Genomic DNA, 20679 nt, shown 5'->3' on the forward strand with positions numbered 1-20679 from the left:
AAGATCCACTCAAAAGTCAAGACAGAAGAAAAAATTTTAATGTTACAAAGTACAAAAACTGCACTGATATGGTTTCAGATTCTACATTGAAATTAACTTTTGAGAAACTAAACTTTATCTGGTTTCAGTGTAATATCAAACAATTATAGCTACAATTATCTGAAAAGGCTTTTAAGATAGACCTCCCTTTTCCAACTACACTACATATCAATTAGACTAAATTTTCAGTTCAGTTCAGTTGAGTCGCTCAGTCGTGTCTGACTCTGCGACCCCATGAATCACAGCACGCCAGGCCTCCCTGTCCATCACCAACTCCCGGAGTTCACTCAGACTCACATCCATCGAGTCAGTGATGCCATCCAGCCATCTCATCCTCTGTCGTCCCCTTCTCCTCCTGCCCCCAATCCCTCCCAGCATCAAAGTCTTTTCCAATGAGTCAACTCTTCGCATGAGGTGGCCAAAGTACTGGAGTTTCAGCTTTAGCATCATTCCTTCCAAAGAAATCCCAGGGCCGATCTCCTTTAGAATGGACTGGTTGGATCTCCTTGACGTCCAAGGGACTCTCAAGAGTCTTCTCCAACACCACAGTTCAAAAGCATCAATTCTTCAGTGCTCAGCCTTCTTCACAGTCCAACTCTCACATCCGTACATGACCACTGGAAAAACCATAGCCTTGACTAGCCGGAACTTTGTTGGCAAAGTAATGTCTCTGCTTTTGAATATGCTGTCTAGGTTGGTCATAACTTTTCTTTCAAGGAGTAAGTTTTTTAACACACTTCAAATATATCACAACAGATTAAATGTAAAAGCAGATATGAGAATCCATCTGTCCTGTTATTTAATGAAGCTGTTAAAGCAAAGCTAACAAATTCACAATACTTTTGAACAAAAAAATTTAGTAACTCCCCATTCCTCTGCCATCAAAAAGTAGAGACATGAGGGAAATAAATTAATACCAATACCTGCCCTACCTCCAAAACCATTATCTGTTGCTCATCTTTAAAGAAACAAGGTGGAAAATATTAACATTACAGAATACAGGACTAAGAACAAAGACGGAGGTCTCACAGTTCCTGACTTCAAAACTTATTGAAAAATATAGTAGTCAAAACAATGTGTACTGACATAAAGAAAAATATATAGACCAAAATAATAAAAATAAAGAGCCCAGAAATAAATATTCACATACATGGTCAAACAATTTTCAACAAGCATGCCAAGACCATTCAGTAAGGGAAGGATATTCACTCCTTTCAATAAATGGTGCTAGGAAAACTGGATTTTCACATGCAAAAGAATAAAACTGGACCCTTACCTTTAAAAAAATAATTCAAAATAGATCAAAGACCTAAACCTAAGTTAAAACTATAAAACTATTAGAAGAAAACAGGTGAAAAGCTTCAAGACATTGAGTTTAGCAATGACTTCTTGGATATGAAACCAAAAGCTCAGCAATGAAAGTGAAAATAGATAAACTAGATTATATAAAATTTAAAACTTCTGTGTATCAAATGTGTGATATCATAAAACAGTCCTTTGGCCTTGGTCCCCATTTCTGGATCCAGACTCCTCAACCTCAGGAATTCCCTATGATATAAGAGCAAGAAAGGTATCCTTTGTTAGTCATAAGAAGCCCCTTACAACCACCTGAGTTTGTATTAATGAGATTTTTTAGAAATCCCAAAGGATGGGGGTTGGTTGACAGGGGAACCAACCTTCAAGAAAGAGTTGGAACTTTCAGTTCCACCCTGGCCTCCAGGGAGGGAAGAGGGGCAAAAGGCTGAATTAATCACTAATGGTCAAAGATTCCATCAATCACACCCACGTAAGGAAAGAATGGGTTTTGAGACATTCCAAGTTGGTGAACACATGGAGAGCACGCAAAGAGAGCATGGAAGCTTCAAACACTTTCTCACATATCTTGCCCTACCCATCTCTTCCCTACCCACTTAAGTTATAGTCATTTATAATAAGCCAATACTCTAGTAGTAGCTCAGTAAGTACCATGGTAGCTCAGCTAGTAAAGAATCCACCTGCAATTCAAGAGACCCTGGCTCGATTTCTGGGTTAGGAAGATTCCCTGGAGAAGGGATAGGCTATCCACTTTGGTATTCATGGGCTTCCCTGGTGGCTCAGATGGTAAAGAATCCGCATGCAACATATGAGACCTGGGTTCAATCCCTGGGTTTGGAAGATCCCCTGGAGGAGGGCGTGGCAACCCACTTCAGTCTTCTTGCGTGGAGAATCCCCATGGACAGAGGAGCCTAGCAGCCTCCAGGCCATGGGATTGCAAAGAGTCAGACAAGACTGAGTGACTAAGCACAGCACTAGTAAATAAAATGTAAAAACTTTTCCCAAGTTTTAGGAGCTACTCTAGCAAATTAAGTTGAACAGGAGGCTGAGAATTGGGAACCTCCCATTTACAGCCAGTTGGTGAGAAGTACAAGTAACAAGCTAGACTTTAATTGGTATCTGAACTGGGATGTGTTGGGGAGGGAGGTTCAGGGGTGCTCAGGCACAGTTCTGCAGGACTTCACCCTTACTTAATCCATAGAATGTGATGCTAGCTCCAGGCAAATAGTGTAAGAAGTGAGTTAAATGGTAGGACACACAGCTGGTGTTACAGAACTGTTGAAATATGGAACATCTATACATCTGATGTCAGAAGTGAAGCTGTATGTAGTACAGTACTGGGAGTAGAGGAGACAAACAGGAGTGTTTTTTCCTTTATAAAAAGACAGAACCAACAGAGTGAAAAGGCAACCTAAAGAATGAGAAAATATTTGCAAATCATGTATCTGATTAAAGGGTTAATATCAAAAACATAAAAAGAACTCTTACAACTCAACATCAAGAACATGAACAACCCAATTAAAATCATACAGCCAAGAAGCATATGAAAAGATGCTCAAGCATCCTAATCATTAGGGAAATGCAAATCAATCATGATGAATATCACCTTAACACTCTGTCAGATGGCTACTATTTAAAAAAAAAAAAAAAAAAACAGATAATAAACAGAAAATAACAAATGTTGGCAAGGATGTGAAGAAACTGTTTAATCCTTGTGCACTGTTGATGGGAATTTAAAAGGATACAGCCACTATGGCAAAAAGTATGATGATTTCTTCAAAAAATTGAAAACAGAATTACTAGTAAGATCCAGCAATTCGACTTCTGGGTATCTACCCAAAAGAACTGAAAGCAGGATCTCAAATAGATATTTGTATAACCATGTTCAAAACAGCACTATCCAGAAAAGAAAGAGCACAAAGAAGGAAGCAACAGATGGACAATATGATATATATGTACAATGTAATATAACCTTAAGAACGTAGGAAATTCTGACACATGTTATAATATGAATGAACCTTGAGAACAATATCCTACGTGAAATAAGCCAAGCACAAAAAGACAAATACTGTATGATCTCACTCATATGAGTTATTTAGAATAGTAAATTCATAGATATAGAAAGCAGAAGGGGTTTGGGGCAGGAGATTCAGTAAATGGAGAGTTGTTTAATAATAATTGAGTTTAGTTTTACAAGATGAAAAAAGTTGGTTGCATAACAATGTGAATGTAAACAACACTAAAAAATAACACAAAATAAGCCATCCTGTACTATGCCAATATATAAACAACATACACAAGATTAGAACTTAAAATTTACAAAATCAATTCACCATTATGCATAGCTTTTAAATTCTCACCTGATTTTTTTGTGTTAATTCATTAACTGAACTTTTAAGTTTTTGTAGTTCCTGCACATACACAGCAACTTCCTGCGGGCCTTTGGCAAGTTCACTCCTCAGCTGGCTTATTACGGCCTAGAAAGGAAAAAAAATTGAGAAAACTAAAATAAAAAGGGAAACGGAAGTATTCAAAGGTTTTAAGATTATATAGATTTTTGTCACTGTTGTCACTAAACTTTAATAATTCTTAGAAATTTCAACTTGATTCTTTTTATTTTACTAGCCCTACTGCTTCCCCACATCTTTTCTGGGCTGAAAATTAGTTTTCAAAATGTATCCCAAACTTTACAACTTCATTATTTAATAATACATGAAATGAAAAGTTGGCATCCTATTTTATGCGTCTGAAACAGCAAAATGCAAACTTGAACTTACTGGCTTTAAATTCTATAATTTAATCCTTCTGCATTTAAAAAAGATATGCAAGTTATACCTACATTTTCTCTCAACTTCTATAGCACATTTCAAAATCATGTTAAATGCAAACAACCAACACAGAATTACCTTTGAAGGTGACTAATCATTTTTTTACTTTTACTATAATAGAAAGTATTTGGCCAAAAAGCTATCAAACAGAAGTTATATATAGTTTCATTAACCTAGATCTCTCTACGATCATGGATAATAGCTGGGCAATTTGCTTTAATGTGTTTAACATTTTTTAAGTGAAAATTAATGTCTATTATTAAAACAATGGGTTAATCATTTAATAAGGTAAGAGAAAGATAACCAAAGAACCTGGAAATACAAACTTATTTGAAAGATTCAACCACTAGAGAGCAGGCGACTTGGTTTCCTGAAAGTGATGTTAATAAGAGACCTCTGTATTTCTAATATTGCTTATCAGGTTTACTTTTTACATTCTTAACGTTACAATTATCTTCATTGTCTATATTCTTCATTAGTAAATAAATTTTATATATGAATACAATAAATTTCATTTTTCTAAATAACCACATCAGCATTACCTATACTCTATATTACAAATGAGTACTTTCAAGGAAAAAAATCTAAGAAAGCCACTAATTAATGCCAGGTGATCTTCTGCTCTAGAATTTGAGGCATATTTTTGTTGTTGTTTCAAGGATTCTCACTGTAATAAGATCAAATCCACTGTAAATGGGTGAAGGTATAAAGTTTTAGAAACAAAACTAGTAAACAAGGTAGCCTAACTGAACAATCACACATTTTGGGCTTATTTTAATAACCATAAACAACCGAAATCAGTGTTTTGAGTGTTTTCCAAACTGGTTTGAGGTCAACAAAAAGAGATTTCAAAAATATTTTTGGTAATGGCAACATGTCTGAGATAAGTTCATGGCCTGACCTTTTAAGGAAAACATGTATATAAAACATATTTCAAAAAAGGAAATGTTTAAATATTCATGTATTTTCAACTGTGTTCAACTTAAAGTGTATCTTAATGCTCTATCTTAAACTGATTGTGTAACCTTGAAATGTATTAGGAGTTTACTTCAACTTGCTATGGCTAATAACTTTGAATCTTAGAATTATTCTGTATTAACTCCTTGGAAGAAAAGTTGTGACCAACTTAGACAGAATATTAAAAAGCAGAGACATTACTTTGCCAACAAAGGTCCATCTAGTCAAGGCTATAGTTTTTCCAGTGGTCATGTATGGATGTGAGTTAGATTATAAAGAAAGCTGAGCACCGAAGAACTGATGCTTTTGAACTGTGGTGTTGGAGAAGACTCTTGAGAGTCCCTTGGACTGCAAGGAGATCCAACCAGTCCATCCTAAAGGAGATCAGTCCTGGGTGTTCATTGGAAGGACTGACTGAAGCTAAAATGCCAATACTTTGGCCACCTGATGAGAAGAGCTGACTCATTGGAAAAGACTCTGATGCTGGGAAAGATTGAGGGCAGGAGGAGAAGGGGACAACAGAGGATGACATGGCTGGATGGCATCACCGACTCAATGAACATGGGTTTGGGTGAACCCCGGGAGTTGGTAATGGACAGGGAGGCCTGGCGTGCTGCAATTGGGGTTGCAAAGAGTTGGACACGACTGAGCGACTGAACTGAACAACATTATGGATGTTAATTAATATAACAGGAACAATCCAGCTACTTTAAATTACTATGCTTTAATCATTTATCACAAGAAAAATTATATTTAAATCTCCATCTTATCAAAGGAATTACTAGAGTTTTTCAAACATAATAAGTATGTACTAAAATGCAAATTTTGAGTATATTTCATTAAAAAACCATGAATCCACATTAAAGATTATAAGATTAACCATGTATAACATATATCCAGTATCTATTCTGCTGAATTCCAACATGCAAAAGAAAGAAAATGTGAAGCAAATGTATCCAAAATTATTTGTTATATCTTATAATGTATCTGTTGTACACTAAATATGTATTTTTTTTACTTGAATTTTTAAAAATATAAAAGCAAGCACTTAAAACTTTTTAATTTACTCAAGGGAAAAAAGGATGCAGGAAAAGTATACACCTAAAGATAAATTTTAGTTACAGGGAAGAGGAGAAAGAGGAATGAATTACAGGAAGCTTTCCCTCTCTACTATACACTGAGTCATTTTAACTTTTTACAATGATCATGTATTATAGCTCTATTTTTAAAAAATTAAGATTGAAGAAAGACAAAATTTCTAAGGAAATACACTCACTATTGAGATACCACTTTAGGTGAAATTCAAAAGGAAGGTTCTGCAAGCCACAGATAGTCCTCACTAGTTAACAAGACAAGCTCATCTGTGCCCAGAAGGCTTCAGCACTTGCTCTCCTTCCTCCTGGGAATGCTGTTCCCAGGTCTTCACTCTTCTTGCTTACTTCATTCTCCCATGTATCCTCTTTGAGGATACCTTTCCCTGATCATCCTATCTAAAACTGATCCACATTATTGCCAGCCCCACTACTGCCCATATCCTGCTTTGTTTTTCCTCGCAGCACTTAGGATTAGCTGACGTCCTACTGCGAGCTGGTTTATTTCACATTGTTTGGCTTCCAAAAGGAATATAAGCTTTACGACAGCAGGCACTGTATCTTATTCACTGTTCTATTCCCCATATGTTCTATTCCCCATAGCTGCTTTCACTCAGGCATTCAAAAAATACTCACTAAAGAGAGGAATGATTCTCCTAGAAGTTAACAGATACTTGCAAAGTATCTCTGCACATGGAAACAGATATATAAGACCCTATAAAATAATGTGCATTTCAGAATTTCAAATTACAAAATAATTAAGGAAAGATATTTCAAACTTCCTGCTAGTGCTTTAGGATTATAATTACTGTCCTAATGGCCAAATACTTTTAGTAAATAATCATTTTAAAGATGGTTAAAATTTGGCTTGATTAATAAAACAAAAAGGAGCATATATTTGAAGTTTGAGATTGTCTTAAAATACAAAATTGCCATATGGTGCTAGAAGGTACTATATTAAAAACAGTACTAATATTAAAAGCCTTCCAAAAAGACATTACCTCAAATTTAAGCATCTCCATTAGAAAGCAGAAAAAATAAAATAAAATGATGGATGAAACATGGAAAACAAAACTGACAAAAGTATACATTGAACATACAATAAAAAGTACAAACACACTTCTAAATCTAATCTTACACTAGCAAATCTTTAAAAGATATTTAAATGCTCTCTTTAATAACCCTGAATGAATGTAGTATTTATTCCATCTCTTTATAACCTTTTTAGTTTTAAAAATTAGGATTCAAATGAAGATATTTGGAATATAAATAAAATTTGTCAAAAATCATTTCCATTAAAGACAACACCAAGTATAAGTTAGTTTTACAGCTCTGACATTTTTCAATAATGCAGATTTATAGGAATAATACTTTTATTAACCTTAATTTCTGATGTAAAGAAAAGTTAATTATTTAAAAATACTTTTAAATGCTTTAGAATGAGTTATTTTTCCATATGCTTTTAAAAACAGTTAGATTTTTAAAATGACAAGGAAAATTCATAGGTTATATTTTTAATGAAAGGAATGGAACATACTTAACAATATATATCAGATTATGTATCTTGAACCTTGACTAGAAATACAAAACAAATCATTGCATTTTTAGTTTCTTTAATTCTTTTTACTGTTTTATTTCTGACGTCAATGTTTAGGTTCAGAAAAGCAGTAATACATGAAATATTTTTTTCTTTTAGTTCTTTAGCTTATGTAATTCACTAACACACATAATTGAGAATAAATAAAACTGAATTTTAATAAAATACACACCATATACTAAGGAGTAAGTAGAAGCTAAAAATACAGTAAAAAACAAATGACATGGAATATTTAGACAGTCACTTTTTCATATGGAAATGGTATGGGACACAACTCAAAAGTATTTTAAGTTATACTCAATACAAATATACAATATGTCAAAATGCAAAAAGTAGTAACAGTAAGTATTAGGTTATGATTAATAACACAAATTTACTTCTAACACAATCACCAGACCACCAAAAATGGGAAACGACATGATACAGAAAGACCTGAGCTTCAAGACAGATTTGAGTTCTAATCCTAACTTCTTTACATTAGGTGCATGAACTTGAACAAGTTATTTAATCTCATTGAAGCCCAGATTCCTTAAATATAAAATAAACTTAATACTTAACTTACAGGGTTAAAAGAAATTTCTAACCTAGCATTTGAATGGGATTTTTTCCCATGAAACTTCTTTGATTCAGCCTCTCCTAGATTACACTTTAGGAGATTTTTATTGGTTTTGATAAGTTCATGAACTCCCTAAAATACTTTGAAAATTTGTGGGACTTTTATTACTGGGCTACAAAGATCATGTTTGGGAAATCTGCACCTGAAGTTCATCAACTTAAAAGTCTGAAATGTTAACCATTACAAAGACTCACATGCCTATGTGTGTTGTACCATAAACTTTCACCAATCCTCCAATGATAAGACATAGGAGAAAGTAATAAAAGGAAGATACGGATTATCCATAATATTTGTACTCCATAATTCATTAATAATTATGAATAGTGGTTTTTAGATAATCAGCTGAAAAAATCTGAGATGCAAGTTGAAATGTCACTATAACTTGACTTTTTAGACCAAAAACATGAAAAACACAGGTCTGTATCATATAAGGGAGCTTAAGAACTATACACAGTAGTAGTTATAATAAAAATACCTATGATATAGTAAAGACAAATGCTAGCATTTTTAAGCAAATATATTTACTACATATCCTAGAACTTGTCATATGCTGACAATTATATAAGGGACTGACAGATAAAAGTCATGTAATAAATAGAAGAGCTGAGAATGTTTATCCTAAAAGAAAAGAAAATTCAGGGTAAATATGAACAGTCATCAAATATTTCATGTGGAAAAGAACAATTTATTCTGGGTCTGGAACCAGTACATGTAAATTACAGGGAAACAAATGCCAACTCAATGGAATGGCTGACTTAGGAAGAAATATACAACCCCCACAACACATAGCAAGAGTTGCAGATCATTTATCAGAGACCTATAAAAGGAATTCCTGGATGGAGGGTTAGACTAGAAGATTTTTAAGACTTCCTTCAACCACATAACTGAATAATTGATAAATGAAAACCAAGTCTAATAGATAATAAGTCTTAAATATTTTTTCTAAGCAACATAAGTAATACAAATGAAGAAAACGAAATCGTACTTCCTTTACCCCTACCAAATTGAAATAAATTACTACTTATTAATCTGGAGCAAATTTAAATATAATTTCTCTACAGTATACATTATTTATTAAACAGAGTAATATTCCTTTATGCAAACATTCTTCTCTAAGTGTCCAACTTCATAAAGCAAAGATAAAATACTATCAGCCTATATTGACTATATACAGATATTATTGAGACCAGATGAAAGAAAGGCAAGTAGTGTTTGAGTCACTTAGAAAAATGCTGGCTTCACTCAACAATGCACATTAAATAAGTTAACATCAGTCTTATTTAAGTGCACTAAACTTCATTACCTCTGAGTTAGTATATTCTGTTTGTAACTTTTTGCACTCATCTTTGAGTTTTTCAGATTCTCTCTCACGTTCCAAGGTCATGTTATCCATTAGTGTTTGAACTTGGACCAGTTCTTTCTTTAATACAGCAACATCTTCTATTCCAGGTCTCTGAAGCTGTGAAGCAACATATTTTAATTAAAAAAAGAAAAAACAAAACAGTGAACTATTTAGTGAACACACATTTTTAAATAACACATATTTTTTAAATAGTTTTACTACTAAGAAATAAAAAAAATCTTTTAACATCAATTACTAGATTCCAAACATTGAACACAGATGTTCTCCCCCAACAATCTTTATCCTTTTTTCATAGAGCTAAATAAGAGCTTTCTCTCATATTTAACAGTATTACCACTCAAGGTACAAAATAGCAAATACACAATTATCCTTAGTGCTTTAACTGCTTTCCTTTCCTTCACAAACTACACCCACTTATAATAACAATCTCTTGTTAATGCTAAATCCCTTCATTTTTTTATCCTATGAAACTGATAATAAAATGAAGGAGCAGATATAAGCATAGAGAAGGCAATGGCACCCCACTCCGGTACTCTTGCCTGGAGAATCCCATGGATGGAGGAGCCTGGTGGGCTGCAGTCCATGGGATTGCTGGGGGTGGGACACGACTGAGCGACTTCACTTTCACTTTTCACTTTCATGCATTGGAGAAGGAAATGGCAACCCACTCCAGTGTTCTTGCCTGGAGGGTCCCAGGGACAGGGGAGCCTGGTGGGCTGCCGTCTATGGGGTCGCACAGAGTCGGACACGACTGAAGCGACTTAGCAGCAGCAGCAGCAGGGTTTGTTGCAGATTGAATCTAACTGATTCACATATTCATATGTTTACTGAGTGGTAAATAAAGGGCAGAAAGGAAGCAAGGACAGATCCAAGATAGTTAAGCCTGGGGAGAGGGTTAAAAACATATGGTATCAATGACAGAAATATGACGACCTGATGTTATACTTGTTGAATTTGAAATGAAAGCTGGAAATGCAATTAGGAGTGCCCTTGTTGTTGTTGTTCAGTCACTAAGTTGTGTTCAACTCTTTATGACCCCAAGGGCAACAGCCCGCCAGGTTTCCCTGTCCTTCACTATTTCCCAGAGTTTGCTCAGATTCATATCCAGTGAGTCGGTAATGCCATCTAACCATCTCACCCTCTGCTGCCCTCTTCTCCTTTTAGAAGTGTCGGGATTTATAAAACTAAAGTTCAAGGTAAGATCAGAGATGCAGATATGGAAACTACCAAAAACGACAGGTGACATTAAAACAAAAACAATAAAAATGTTCATGCCATAAATAATGTATCATAAAATTCCATTCTTATTTTAAAAATCATACATAGTGTACACATACACACACACACACACACACATATATGTAGGTGGTAAAACTACAGGGAATTTTTATTTCCTCCATTCTATTCAAACTATACTTTTAAAAATGTTTCATCAGCATATGTATTTCATTTATCAATTTCAAATAAGGTACATTCTAATAAATGATTTCTAAGTTACCAGTTCAGTCTTTAGATCTTGAATCACAGCTGCTTCTTTGTTTAATTCTTCTGTTAGATGTGTCACTTGCTGTTCAGCAGCTTCTCTAAGACTCCTTTCTTCATCATATTTTGACTTTATATCTAATTAAGAAGTTACATAGATGACATGACATTAACTCTAGAGAAGATAAGGTATACATTCTTGTATATCCAGTGCCTATCTAAATACCACTCTAATTCAAATTCACATTCCTTTGATGTACACAATAAAATTATACTTCTGATGATATTCAATGATAAACTTAAATGATCAAATGTCTTTGTCTCCATGAAATCTACTCGATTACTAAATTAGCATTTTAATGTATACTCAATCACATAATATTTTTACCTAAATTTCACCTAAAAGCATGTATGTAGCTGAAAAAATTACATGCAATTGCTAGCATGACCAATTAAATCTATACCATATTATTTAACCTCTTCAAAATGTTACTTGTCAATCTTTAACCATACCACAAAAGAAACCATCTTCTCTAAAATTCAAGAAGAATTTTACAGGGAAAATCAGTTCTTCAAAGGGAGGAGGTAGGAGAACAAATAAAATAACTTACACAGCAACTCTGTTATCATTAACGCCAGCAATCACCACGACAGTCTATAACAAATGCTTTATCACACTAATAAAATACAGTTTATCTATAGAATATACAATGGCAAAAAGGTAATGAGACTGATTTATTGAATAAAAATAATTCTGATTTAATTTACCTGCAATTTCAGTAGCAAGTTGGGCTGCTTTCTGTTCAAACAAATCTTTCATTTGTTTAATATTAAAATTTTCTGTTTGGGCTTCTTCTAATTGTTGTTCCAAAGACTGTAGTTCTACAGAAAAGTAGTTATTCAAATACAATGTGAATTACATTTCCTAAACTGTTATTACTTATAGCCATTGTAGGAGTTAAAAACAATCAACATGATCTACTAGCCAATTACAAGCAGAATATCTTTACATTTTAAGAATTAATCAGATCTCAAAAAGAAATAAAAGAATTAATCACAGCCAACACATTTAAGGCCCAAATCAAAGTTTATGAACACGTAAAACAAATGAAAGAAAAATTTAGCAATCATACCTAAAATATTTATAAATATTTGTTTAAAGATTATTCTAATTTCATATTTTTCTGTATCTGTCAACTGACCAAAAAAGAATATATTTTGTGCCTCTGATGAAATGTTTTGAAATTAGAAATGTTTTAAGAATAATCAAGATCTTAAATAAAATAATCAATTAAAATATGCAGTCAATTCTTACTACTTCATTCTCATAAAGAAACTTCAAAGAGACATTAAATACAACAGCTAATCTCAAAATATAATTGTTATTATTCATTGAGCATTCCTCCAGTTAAAGTCTATTACAAAGATGCTAATCTCATTTTTTAATTTCAAGAGGAAACAAAGTACATCAATGTTTAATATAGATCTAAACTTCCATTAACCACCATATTAATGTAATATTTCAAAAGTGTGTAACTTCAGAATATAATGAACTATATAATAAGATTAAGATTTCAATAACTGATTAAATTATAAAGTTCACAGGTAATAAACACTCTCAACCTAGAATATGACTGATAACTTCACTGTTTCAGTGCCATGAAGTAAAACCATAAAACAAAATCCATGTAGCAGGCATCAGAGGAAAACAAAGAAGTAAAAAAGGGATAAGAAAGAAGAAAAATGAAAAAATAAAAGCTTTAAGTTACCTGCTGATGAATCAGCCACTAATCCATCAGGTTTGGACTCCTCAATGAAAACAAAAAACATAAACAAATGTATTAAAAGGAAAAGACTATATTGTTACAATTGTCAATGTGAAAAACAATCTCTGAAATAGATTCTGTCAGGTAAGTGGCAAGATTTCGATGAAAACCAAATCTTGGCCTGCTCACATCCTTCTAGATCTCTAAGATACCACTAGGCTGTCTGGCATAATGATTTAACTGTAGCTCACTGCCTCTAAGAATGTGTTAACATATTAAATTTTCATGAACTTTGCCAAGATGGCATCTTAAATTCCATAAATTCAGTAATAACATAAGTTAATATAATGGAATGGGTTGCCATGCCCTCCTACTGGGATTTATCAACCCACATCTGTCTCCTGCACTGGCAGGTAGGTTCTTTACCACTGGTGCCATTTGGGAAGTCCCTATTATAAAGTTAAAATAGTCATCTCAAATGTAGTAAACAACTTCCTGTGTTTTCAAGTACAGAAAATAATATAATACAGCACATGTTTGATTGCTAATGGCATCTACCTAAAACATGAGTAAGTGAACTGTAAGTATTTTAGATTACTAAAACCCTCTTTAATGCATCCTCAATTATAGAAGCTGAGTAGTAATAAGGCTGGTATCTTGTTATCCATTTATTTTTCTGTTCTAGTCCAAATGACAACTTTTGGGAAAAAGATAAAAAGGCAAAGACAACTGGGAGTCATGTGCTAAGATGCCATGTGCTATCTTAATGTGCTAAGTGTGCAGAGGGATCACTAATTACTTTATAAAAGTGTTAAAGGATGCCATTTTTATTCACAGAAATGAAAACTATATACATATTTGGTAAAAGTCATCATTCTATGATTTTTTATGTATGTTCATATAAAAGTCAAAATAACTTTAGTATAAAAATCATAATTTGTTAAAGCTTTTTTTAGAAAATACATTAAAGAACATTATATATAATGAATCTGAGATAGCAAATGAAATCACTCAAAATAACCACTTTGCATACTACAGTGATTTTCTTGTTCTTTTCTGTATAATTTTTATAAAGTTAAAGTTGTATGGTAGGTATGCATCTGTGTACAAAGACACAATATTTGTTTTTTAAAATCTAACATGAATACAACAGTTTTCCCATGCTTTCAAATAATCACCACCAATATTAACTATAAGCAGTTAATAATAGTTCTTTCCCTACTAATAGACATTTTAGTGATTTCCAATTTGTCACAAATACAAGTGCTTTGAAGTGCTTCATGATTGTTTGAACCTATATTTTTTAACCACTTATGTATATTGTCAGAAAATAAGAATAATGTGGCCTGGTATAAAAAACAAATCCATAGGTAAATGATCCTTTTGGCCTCACTGTAGCATGTAGGATCTTAGTTCCCTGACCACAAATTTAACTTGCACCCTCTGCAGTGGAACTGCAGAGTTTTTAATCACTTCAGGGAAGTCCCACAGGTAAATGATTCTTAATGGAGCACTTTTAAAGAGTTATATCTGAGCTTTCCATATATTGGTTATATTGGTTTGTACTCATTAGAATTTCAAAGGATACATATGTAGGCTAACAAGCACAGAGAAACAATTAGGAAGCTATTCATATCATGCCACTTGTTTACAAAAAAGCATTATACTTAATTTAAAGCAATGAAAATGAACAACTAATAACACACTTTAAGTATTTAAAAGCAATTACTTGTTGCTGCAGCCCTTGAAATTTTTCTAATTCTTTCTTTAATTCTTCTGAGTACCATTTTTCTTCCTAAGGAAAGAAAAGGTTTTAATCAGAAAATTTTTAAAGGTTTTATTTATCTGATACACTGAAAATAAACAAGTATAATCATTTTTATTTTACCTTAAGTGAAGCCTGTAGGTCTTGGACCTCTTGTCTGAGTAGTGTTATATCATCTCTAAACATAAATTGGAAAAAAGGAATTAATGGTTAATTTGCTTTAACAATCATGGCTAGTGAATATACATTAATATTCTAGTTTTCCCAATTCTTAAAAAAATTCTATAGATTTTATATATAGTGGCATATATACAGTCCTTGGGAAAATAATTTTATTCCTAAGTATACTATCTATCAATGGAAGAACACTTTTATCATGGAAACAATAAAACTGACTGTCAAGTACTGAGACAAAAGCAAAAAGCCTCCCATTAATTTACCAGCAACAAGCATCAACAGCTTCCTACTGCAGTTAGTATAAAATCTAAAGTCATTAACAAGGACTATAAAAATCTGCACAGTCTAATCCCTACCTTACCACGCTCACCCTTATTCACTTAGCTGTAGCAATGCTGGCTCCTTGCTGTTTCCTGAGTCTGAAATGCTCTTTCCTGTCAAAATCTCACCTTCTGTTCCCCTCATCTAATAGTGTGACAAACAATGGTTAAGCAGACAACTCGAAGCCCTTATGCAGAAGACATTCCATGAGAAAACACATTTGCAATTATTCTTCTAGATATGAAGAACATATCTTATCCTCTTGGATTATAAACAGCAGAAAAAGGGACTCTCCTTGCTCCATGCCACTCCAATGACTGCCATGGTAGAAGACTGAAATGAGCTGATTGGGAATACTCATGTGCACTGATTCTAGTACAAAAGGAAAAGAACAGGATCAGTTCTAACGATGCAGAAGACCAAGTCCACACCAGCACAAGCATATCAGAAAGTAAAACATAATGGGACATACTGGTAGGAAAATTATTCTCTAGGATGGGAGTGAAGATAGAGTAAAGAAACAAAGTCAGCTTCATCTGTGAAACATGGTTAACAGTAGAAAAGGAACCTCTACCTTTCAAAACCATTCATACATAAAGAACTCATTATTCAACAGAACTTGTCTACGCCAGACTCTCAAGTCATTGAGTTTAATGGGGGAAGAAAACACATAAAGAGTAACAGGCCATTAGTTCTACAATAGAAACGAAAACAGAAGCATAAAGACAGTGATCACTTCTACCTAGAAGCACTTCATGATGGAGATAAACTTTAAGGTGTCTTCTTTAATCTCTGAATACAAAAGTAAAACTAGATAATATATTCCTGCTTTTTTCTTGTCTATTAAAATTTGCCTTTTATGACACTTCCATTAGTTTTCATTTCTCTGTTGCGTGTCTATGTGTCCCCATCCTTCCCTCTCTCCCCCCATGTGGTCCTATGAACTCATTCGATGCGGAGAAACCACAGGCTAACTGGAGACACCTTGGTCTTAACATGTGTATGAAAATGTGTGTATAGGTTTTAAGTTTTCCCTACTCTTTATTAATATTCCAACTCCATGTATAAAACAAAACAATGAAGAGACAGATTAATAACAATATGTAGGAATGGCTCATATTAAATTGAACGAAATTGCAAGGAAGATAATTTTAATTCAACTTCTAATTGGATGCCGTTACTCCAATTAATCTTTCAAAAAGTGGCAGTTAATAAATTTTTGAAAGTAATTTGTCTAGCAAAAAAAAATCTTCTGAAACATTTAACAGATTGAACAGTTTAGGATATTAACAAAAGAAAATTAGGAAGCATCTATCAAAATTTTAAAGGGAAACTTTATCCAGAAATCCCATTTCTAGAAATATATCTTCCAGATATATTTAAACACATGCAAACAATATGTCCACAAAGACATATACCACCACAACATTTATATGTACAAAATACTGGAAATAGCCTGAATGCTTGTCAACAGGAGAATGGTAAAATTCCATGCGGTCATTAAAAAGAGTAAGATAACTATCTTCAATGATAAGAAACAATCCATAGATACAGATAGAAACAAAAGGTATAGGACAATGTAGAACTGCTCTTTTATGTAATTATATACATTTATACATTTCTTTATATGTACACAGATATAAGCATATTGTATATATGCAGAGACTATCTTTCTGTACTATCCTATACAAAAAAGATCTTAATGACCCAGATAACCATGATGGTGTGATCACTCACCTAGAGCCAGATACCCTGGAGTATGAAGTAAAGTGGGCCTTAGGAAGCATTACTATAAACAAAACTAGTGGAGGTGATGGAATTCCAGCTGAGCTATTTCAAATCCTAAAGGATGATCCTGTTAAAGCACTGTACTCAATATGCCAGCAAATCTGGAAAACTCAACAGTGGCCACAGGACTGGAAAAGGTCAGTTATCATCCCAATAGAAATGAAGGGCAATGCCAAAGATTGTTCAAACTATCAGACAATTGCACTCATTTCACATGCTAGCAAAGTAATGCTCAAAATTCTCCAAGCTAGGCTTCAAAAGCACGTGAACCAAGAACTTCCAGATGTACAAGCTAGATTCAGATAAGGCAGAGGAACCAGAGTTTATATTGCCAACATTCATTGGATCACGAGAAAGCAAGAGAATTCCAGAAAAACATCTGCCTCATTGACGATGCTAAAGCCTTTGTGCAAGTCACAATAAACTGGAATATTCTTAAGGAGATAGGAATACCAGACCACTTTACCTGCCTGCTGAGAAACCTGTATGCAGGTCATGAAGCAACAGTTAGAACCAGACATGGGAAAAGGGACTGGTTCAAAACTGGGAAAGAGTATGTCAAGGTTGTACACTGTCACCCTGCTTACTTGACTTATATGCAGAGTACATCATGTGAAATGCCAGGCAGGATGAATCACAAGCTGGAATCAAGACTGCCAGGAGAAACATCAACAACCTCAGATATGCAGATGATACCACCCTAAAGGCAGAAAGCGAAGAGAAACTAAAGAGCCCCTTCCTTAATGAGGGCAAAAGAGGAGAGTGAAAAGGATGGCTTAAAACTGAACATTCAAAAAACAAAGATTATGGTATCTGGTCCCATCACTTTATGACAAATAGATGGGGAAAAAGTGGAAACACTGACACTTTATTTTCGTGGGCTCCAAATCACTGTGGACAGTAACTGCAGCCACGAAATTCAAAGACACTTGCTCCTTGGAAGCAAAACTATGACAAACCTAGACTGCATATTTAAAAAGCAGAGACATCACTTTGCCAACAAAGGTCCATGTAGATAAAGCTATGGTTTTTCCAGTAATCACGTACAGATATGAGAGTTCGACCATAAAGAGGGCTGAGAGCTGAATAATTGATGCTTTCTAATCGTAGTGCTGGAGATGATTCTTGAGAGTCCCTTGGACTCCAAGGAGATCCAACCAGTCAATTCTAAAGAAATCAAACCTGAATATTCATTACCAGGACTGATGCTGAAGCTCCAACACTTTGGCCACCTGATGCAAAGAGCCAAGTCACTGGAAAAGACCTTGATGCTAGGAAAGATTGGGGGCAGGAGGACTGAAGGCAGAGGATGAGATAGTTAGATAGCATCACCAACTCAACAGATATGAGAATCCGGGAGATAGTGAAGGATAGGGATGGGGGATCCTGGTGAGCTGTCGTCTATGGGGTCGCACAGAGTCAGACATGACTGATGCGACTTAGCAGCAGCAGGAAAGCCTAGAGTGCTGCAGTCCATGTACTAGCAAAGTCAGGACACAACTTAGCAACAAATCAGCAACAGAATAGCAACAGAAAACAATCAAGCTTTCTTCCTTAGTGGGAATTTAAGACATAAGTTCTCACCAATAGAAGAAAAGCAAAGTTAACTGTTGAATCCTATTCTAAGTGATTATATTTTAGTTTAATTGTTAAAATGGTCAGGTAAAATTGCTAAGAGGCAGAATGTGTTTTGTTTGCTGTTATGTTGGTGAATACAAAAGACAAATTTTTAAAGAAAGCATATCATTCTTTAATAAGCAGAATATGCTAAATATACTCTAACTTTTTAAAAAATCACAATCTTTATTAAAAATATAACCTCTGAAACATGCTACAGACGTTGGTATAGCTGGTTATTGATCAAGGACTGAATAGATTATAACAATAAAAGATCAAAACTATGCTAAATGAAGGCAGATTTAAATCAAAAAATATAAAAACAGGACTCTTCAAGAACTAAGTATTCATGATTAAAGAGTGATATCACGTGCATTCATTTGTTACATTACACTTCAAAGCTATTATACTGTACCGCTTCAGAGCCAAAGCTTCTCCTCCGTGACTTGAGTCATTACCAGCATCATGGACTGCCTCATAGTGTTTGAAAAGTTCATCAGCAGATCCAAGAGATTTCATACACTGTGGACATATGAAACCCTACACAGAGAGGTAGAAAAAAGTTTCAAAATAGTATTTTGTATTGCAAAATAACCATTCCTATGTTATGAAATATAGTCAAATGTAACATTCATACCAATAATGCCATTAAGTAAATTGTAATTTACAGTGCAAAGCCTAAATTCTGGTATTGTGCAAAGACACATCACTGCCTATCCTGGCTGCAGCTTACAAAATATTTTTTAAGACCCTTATAACCATCTTTTAGGTTGAATAAACTAATGGCTATAGTACAGAATTCTAATCTGAGAAGTTAGTTCTAATCTAGAAGTCTAGCTGAGAAGACATGCCATCAGATCTTCCATCTCTCAAAATATCCCCCAGAGTAAAACAATATCTGCTACAATCTACTGCACAGGAATGATAACCAAAAAACTAAGAACATGAAGCATTCTGATCATTGAGAAAAAAAGGTAATATAAATTACCTGTAATTACCACAGAGTATGTGCAATGGTTGAGAAGTATTCTAATCAGTAAATCCCTTCCTAAGATTAACACTATAAAAGCTTAAAGTTAATAAACAGTCCTATAAAATCTTAAAAACTTATTATATGGTATGGCATATAAGGTCCTGCATTTGTAGTCCCCCAATGACCCATCCAGTATAATCTCAGGACACTTTGACTCTCTACAACATGCTTCAGCTATACTAAAGTACCTGTGTTTCCCTGAACACACATGGTGTCTCACACTCTTACACCTGCATATATTGCCTTTTTCCTCCAGCATTACCATCAGGCTTCCCACGTGACTGGCTCAGTGATAAAGAACCTGAATGCTAATGCAGGAGATGTGGCTTTGACCCCTGTGTCAGGAAGATCCCTCTGGAGAAGGAAATGGCAACTCATTCCAGAACTCTTGCCTGGGAAATCCCATGGACAGAGGAGCCTGGCGGGCTACAAGCCATGGGGTTGCAAAACAGTGGGACACGACTCAAGAGACTAAACAACAACAGCAAATAACACAATACAGCAACGCTAATCCATGCTTCCCTAGTGACTAGTATAGTACTTTGAACATAACCATATACTTTCTACTCCGTGTATCTATTTAATGAAATACAAATGAACCTGGCAGGGCATAACTTGGCAGGAAAAAAACCAAACAGAAAAGCTTAACAGCTTGCAGATCATAAGACCTTCCAAGGGATACACTGAGCTAAGTAATAAATATTCCAGATACACAGAAATGAAACATAAACATATTACTTCTGCTCCTTTGTGGGTGCTGTACAAATAACATACCCTCACATCACTTATTCACATTATATGGCAGATTTAAGGCTCAACAAGGATGACATTATCAGACAACGGTATGACAGAAGTATATATAAAGAACTATAGGAATACAAGAGAAGTATCCAAATCTGCCTATTGAGCAGTTAATACTGCCCCC

At 34.2% G+C, this 20679-nt stretch overlaps 1 protein-coding gene across 3 annotated transcripts in view; it reads right to left on the reverse strand.

Annotated features, from left to right (window-relative positions):
• The window catches only part of EEA1 (early endosome antigen 1), a 130510-nt gene that overhangs the window by 62867 nt on the left and 46964 nt on the right, over positions 1–20679 (reverse strand). For 2 of the 3 annotated variants that reach the window (XM_002687214.7, XM_005206125.5), the window contains 8 exons: positions 19137–19261; positions 14942–14996; positions 14783–14848; positions 13057–13096; positions 12056–12169; positions 11304–11425; positions 9746–9901; positions 3714–3830 (listed from right to left, as the gene is read on the reverse strand). In XM_002687214.7, coding sequence (XP_002687260.2) covers positions 3714–3830; positions 9746–9901; positions 11304–11425; positions 12056–12169; positions 13057–13096; positions 14783–14848; positions 14942–14996; positions 19137–19261 — 795 coding nt within the window. Of the gene's footprint in view, positions 1–3713; positions 3831–9745; positions 9902–11303; positions 11426–12055; positions 12170–13056; positions 13097–14782; positions 14849–14941; positions 14997–15444; positions 15689–19136; positions 19262–20679 lie in introns of those variants that run through there. The other variant, XM_059886839.1, reaches the window with a different exon arrangement.

Source organism: Bos taurus, chromosome 5, assembly GCF_002263795.3.
Source record: "Bos taurus isolate L1 Dominette 01449 registration number 42190680 breed Hereford chromosome 5, ARS-UCD2.0, whole genome shotgun sequence".
Lineage (NCBI taxonomy): Eukaryota > Metazoa > Chordata > Mammalia > Artiodactyla > Bovidae > Bos > Bos taurus.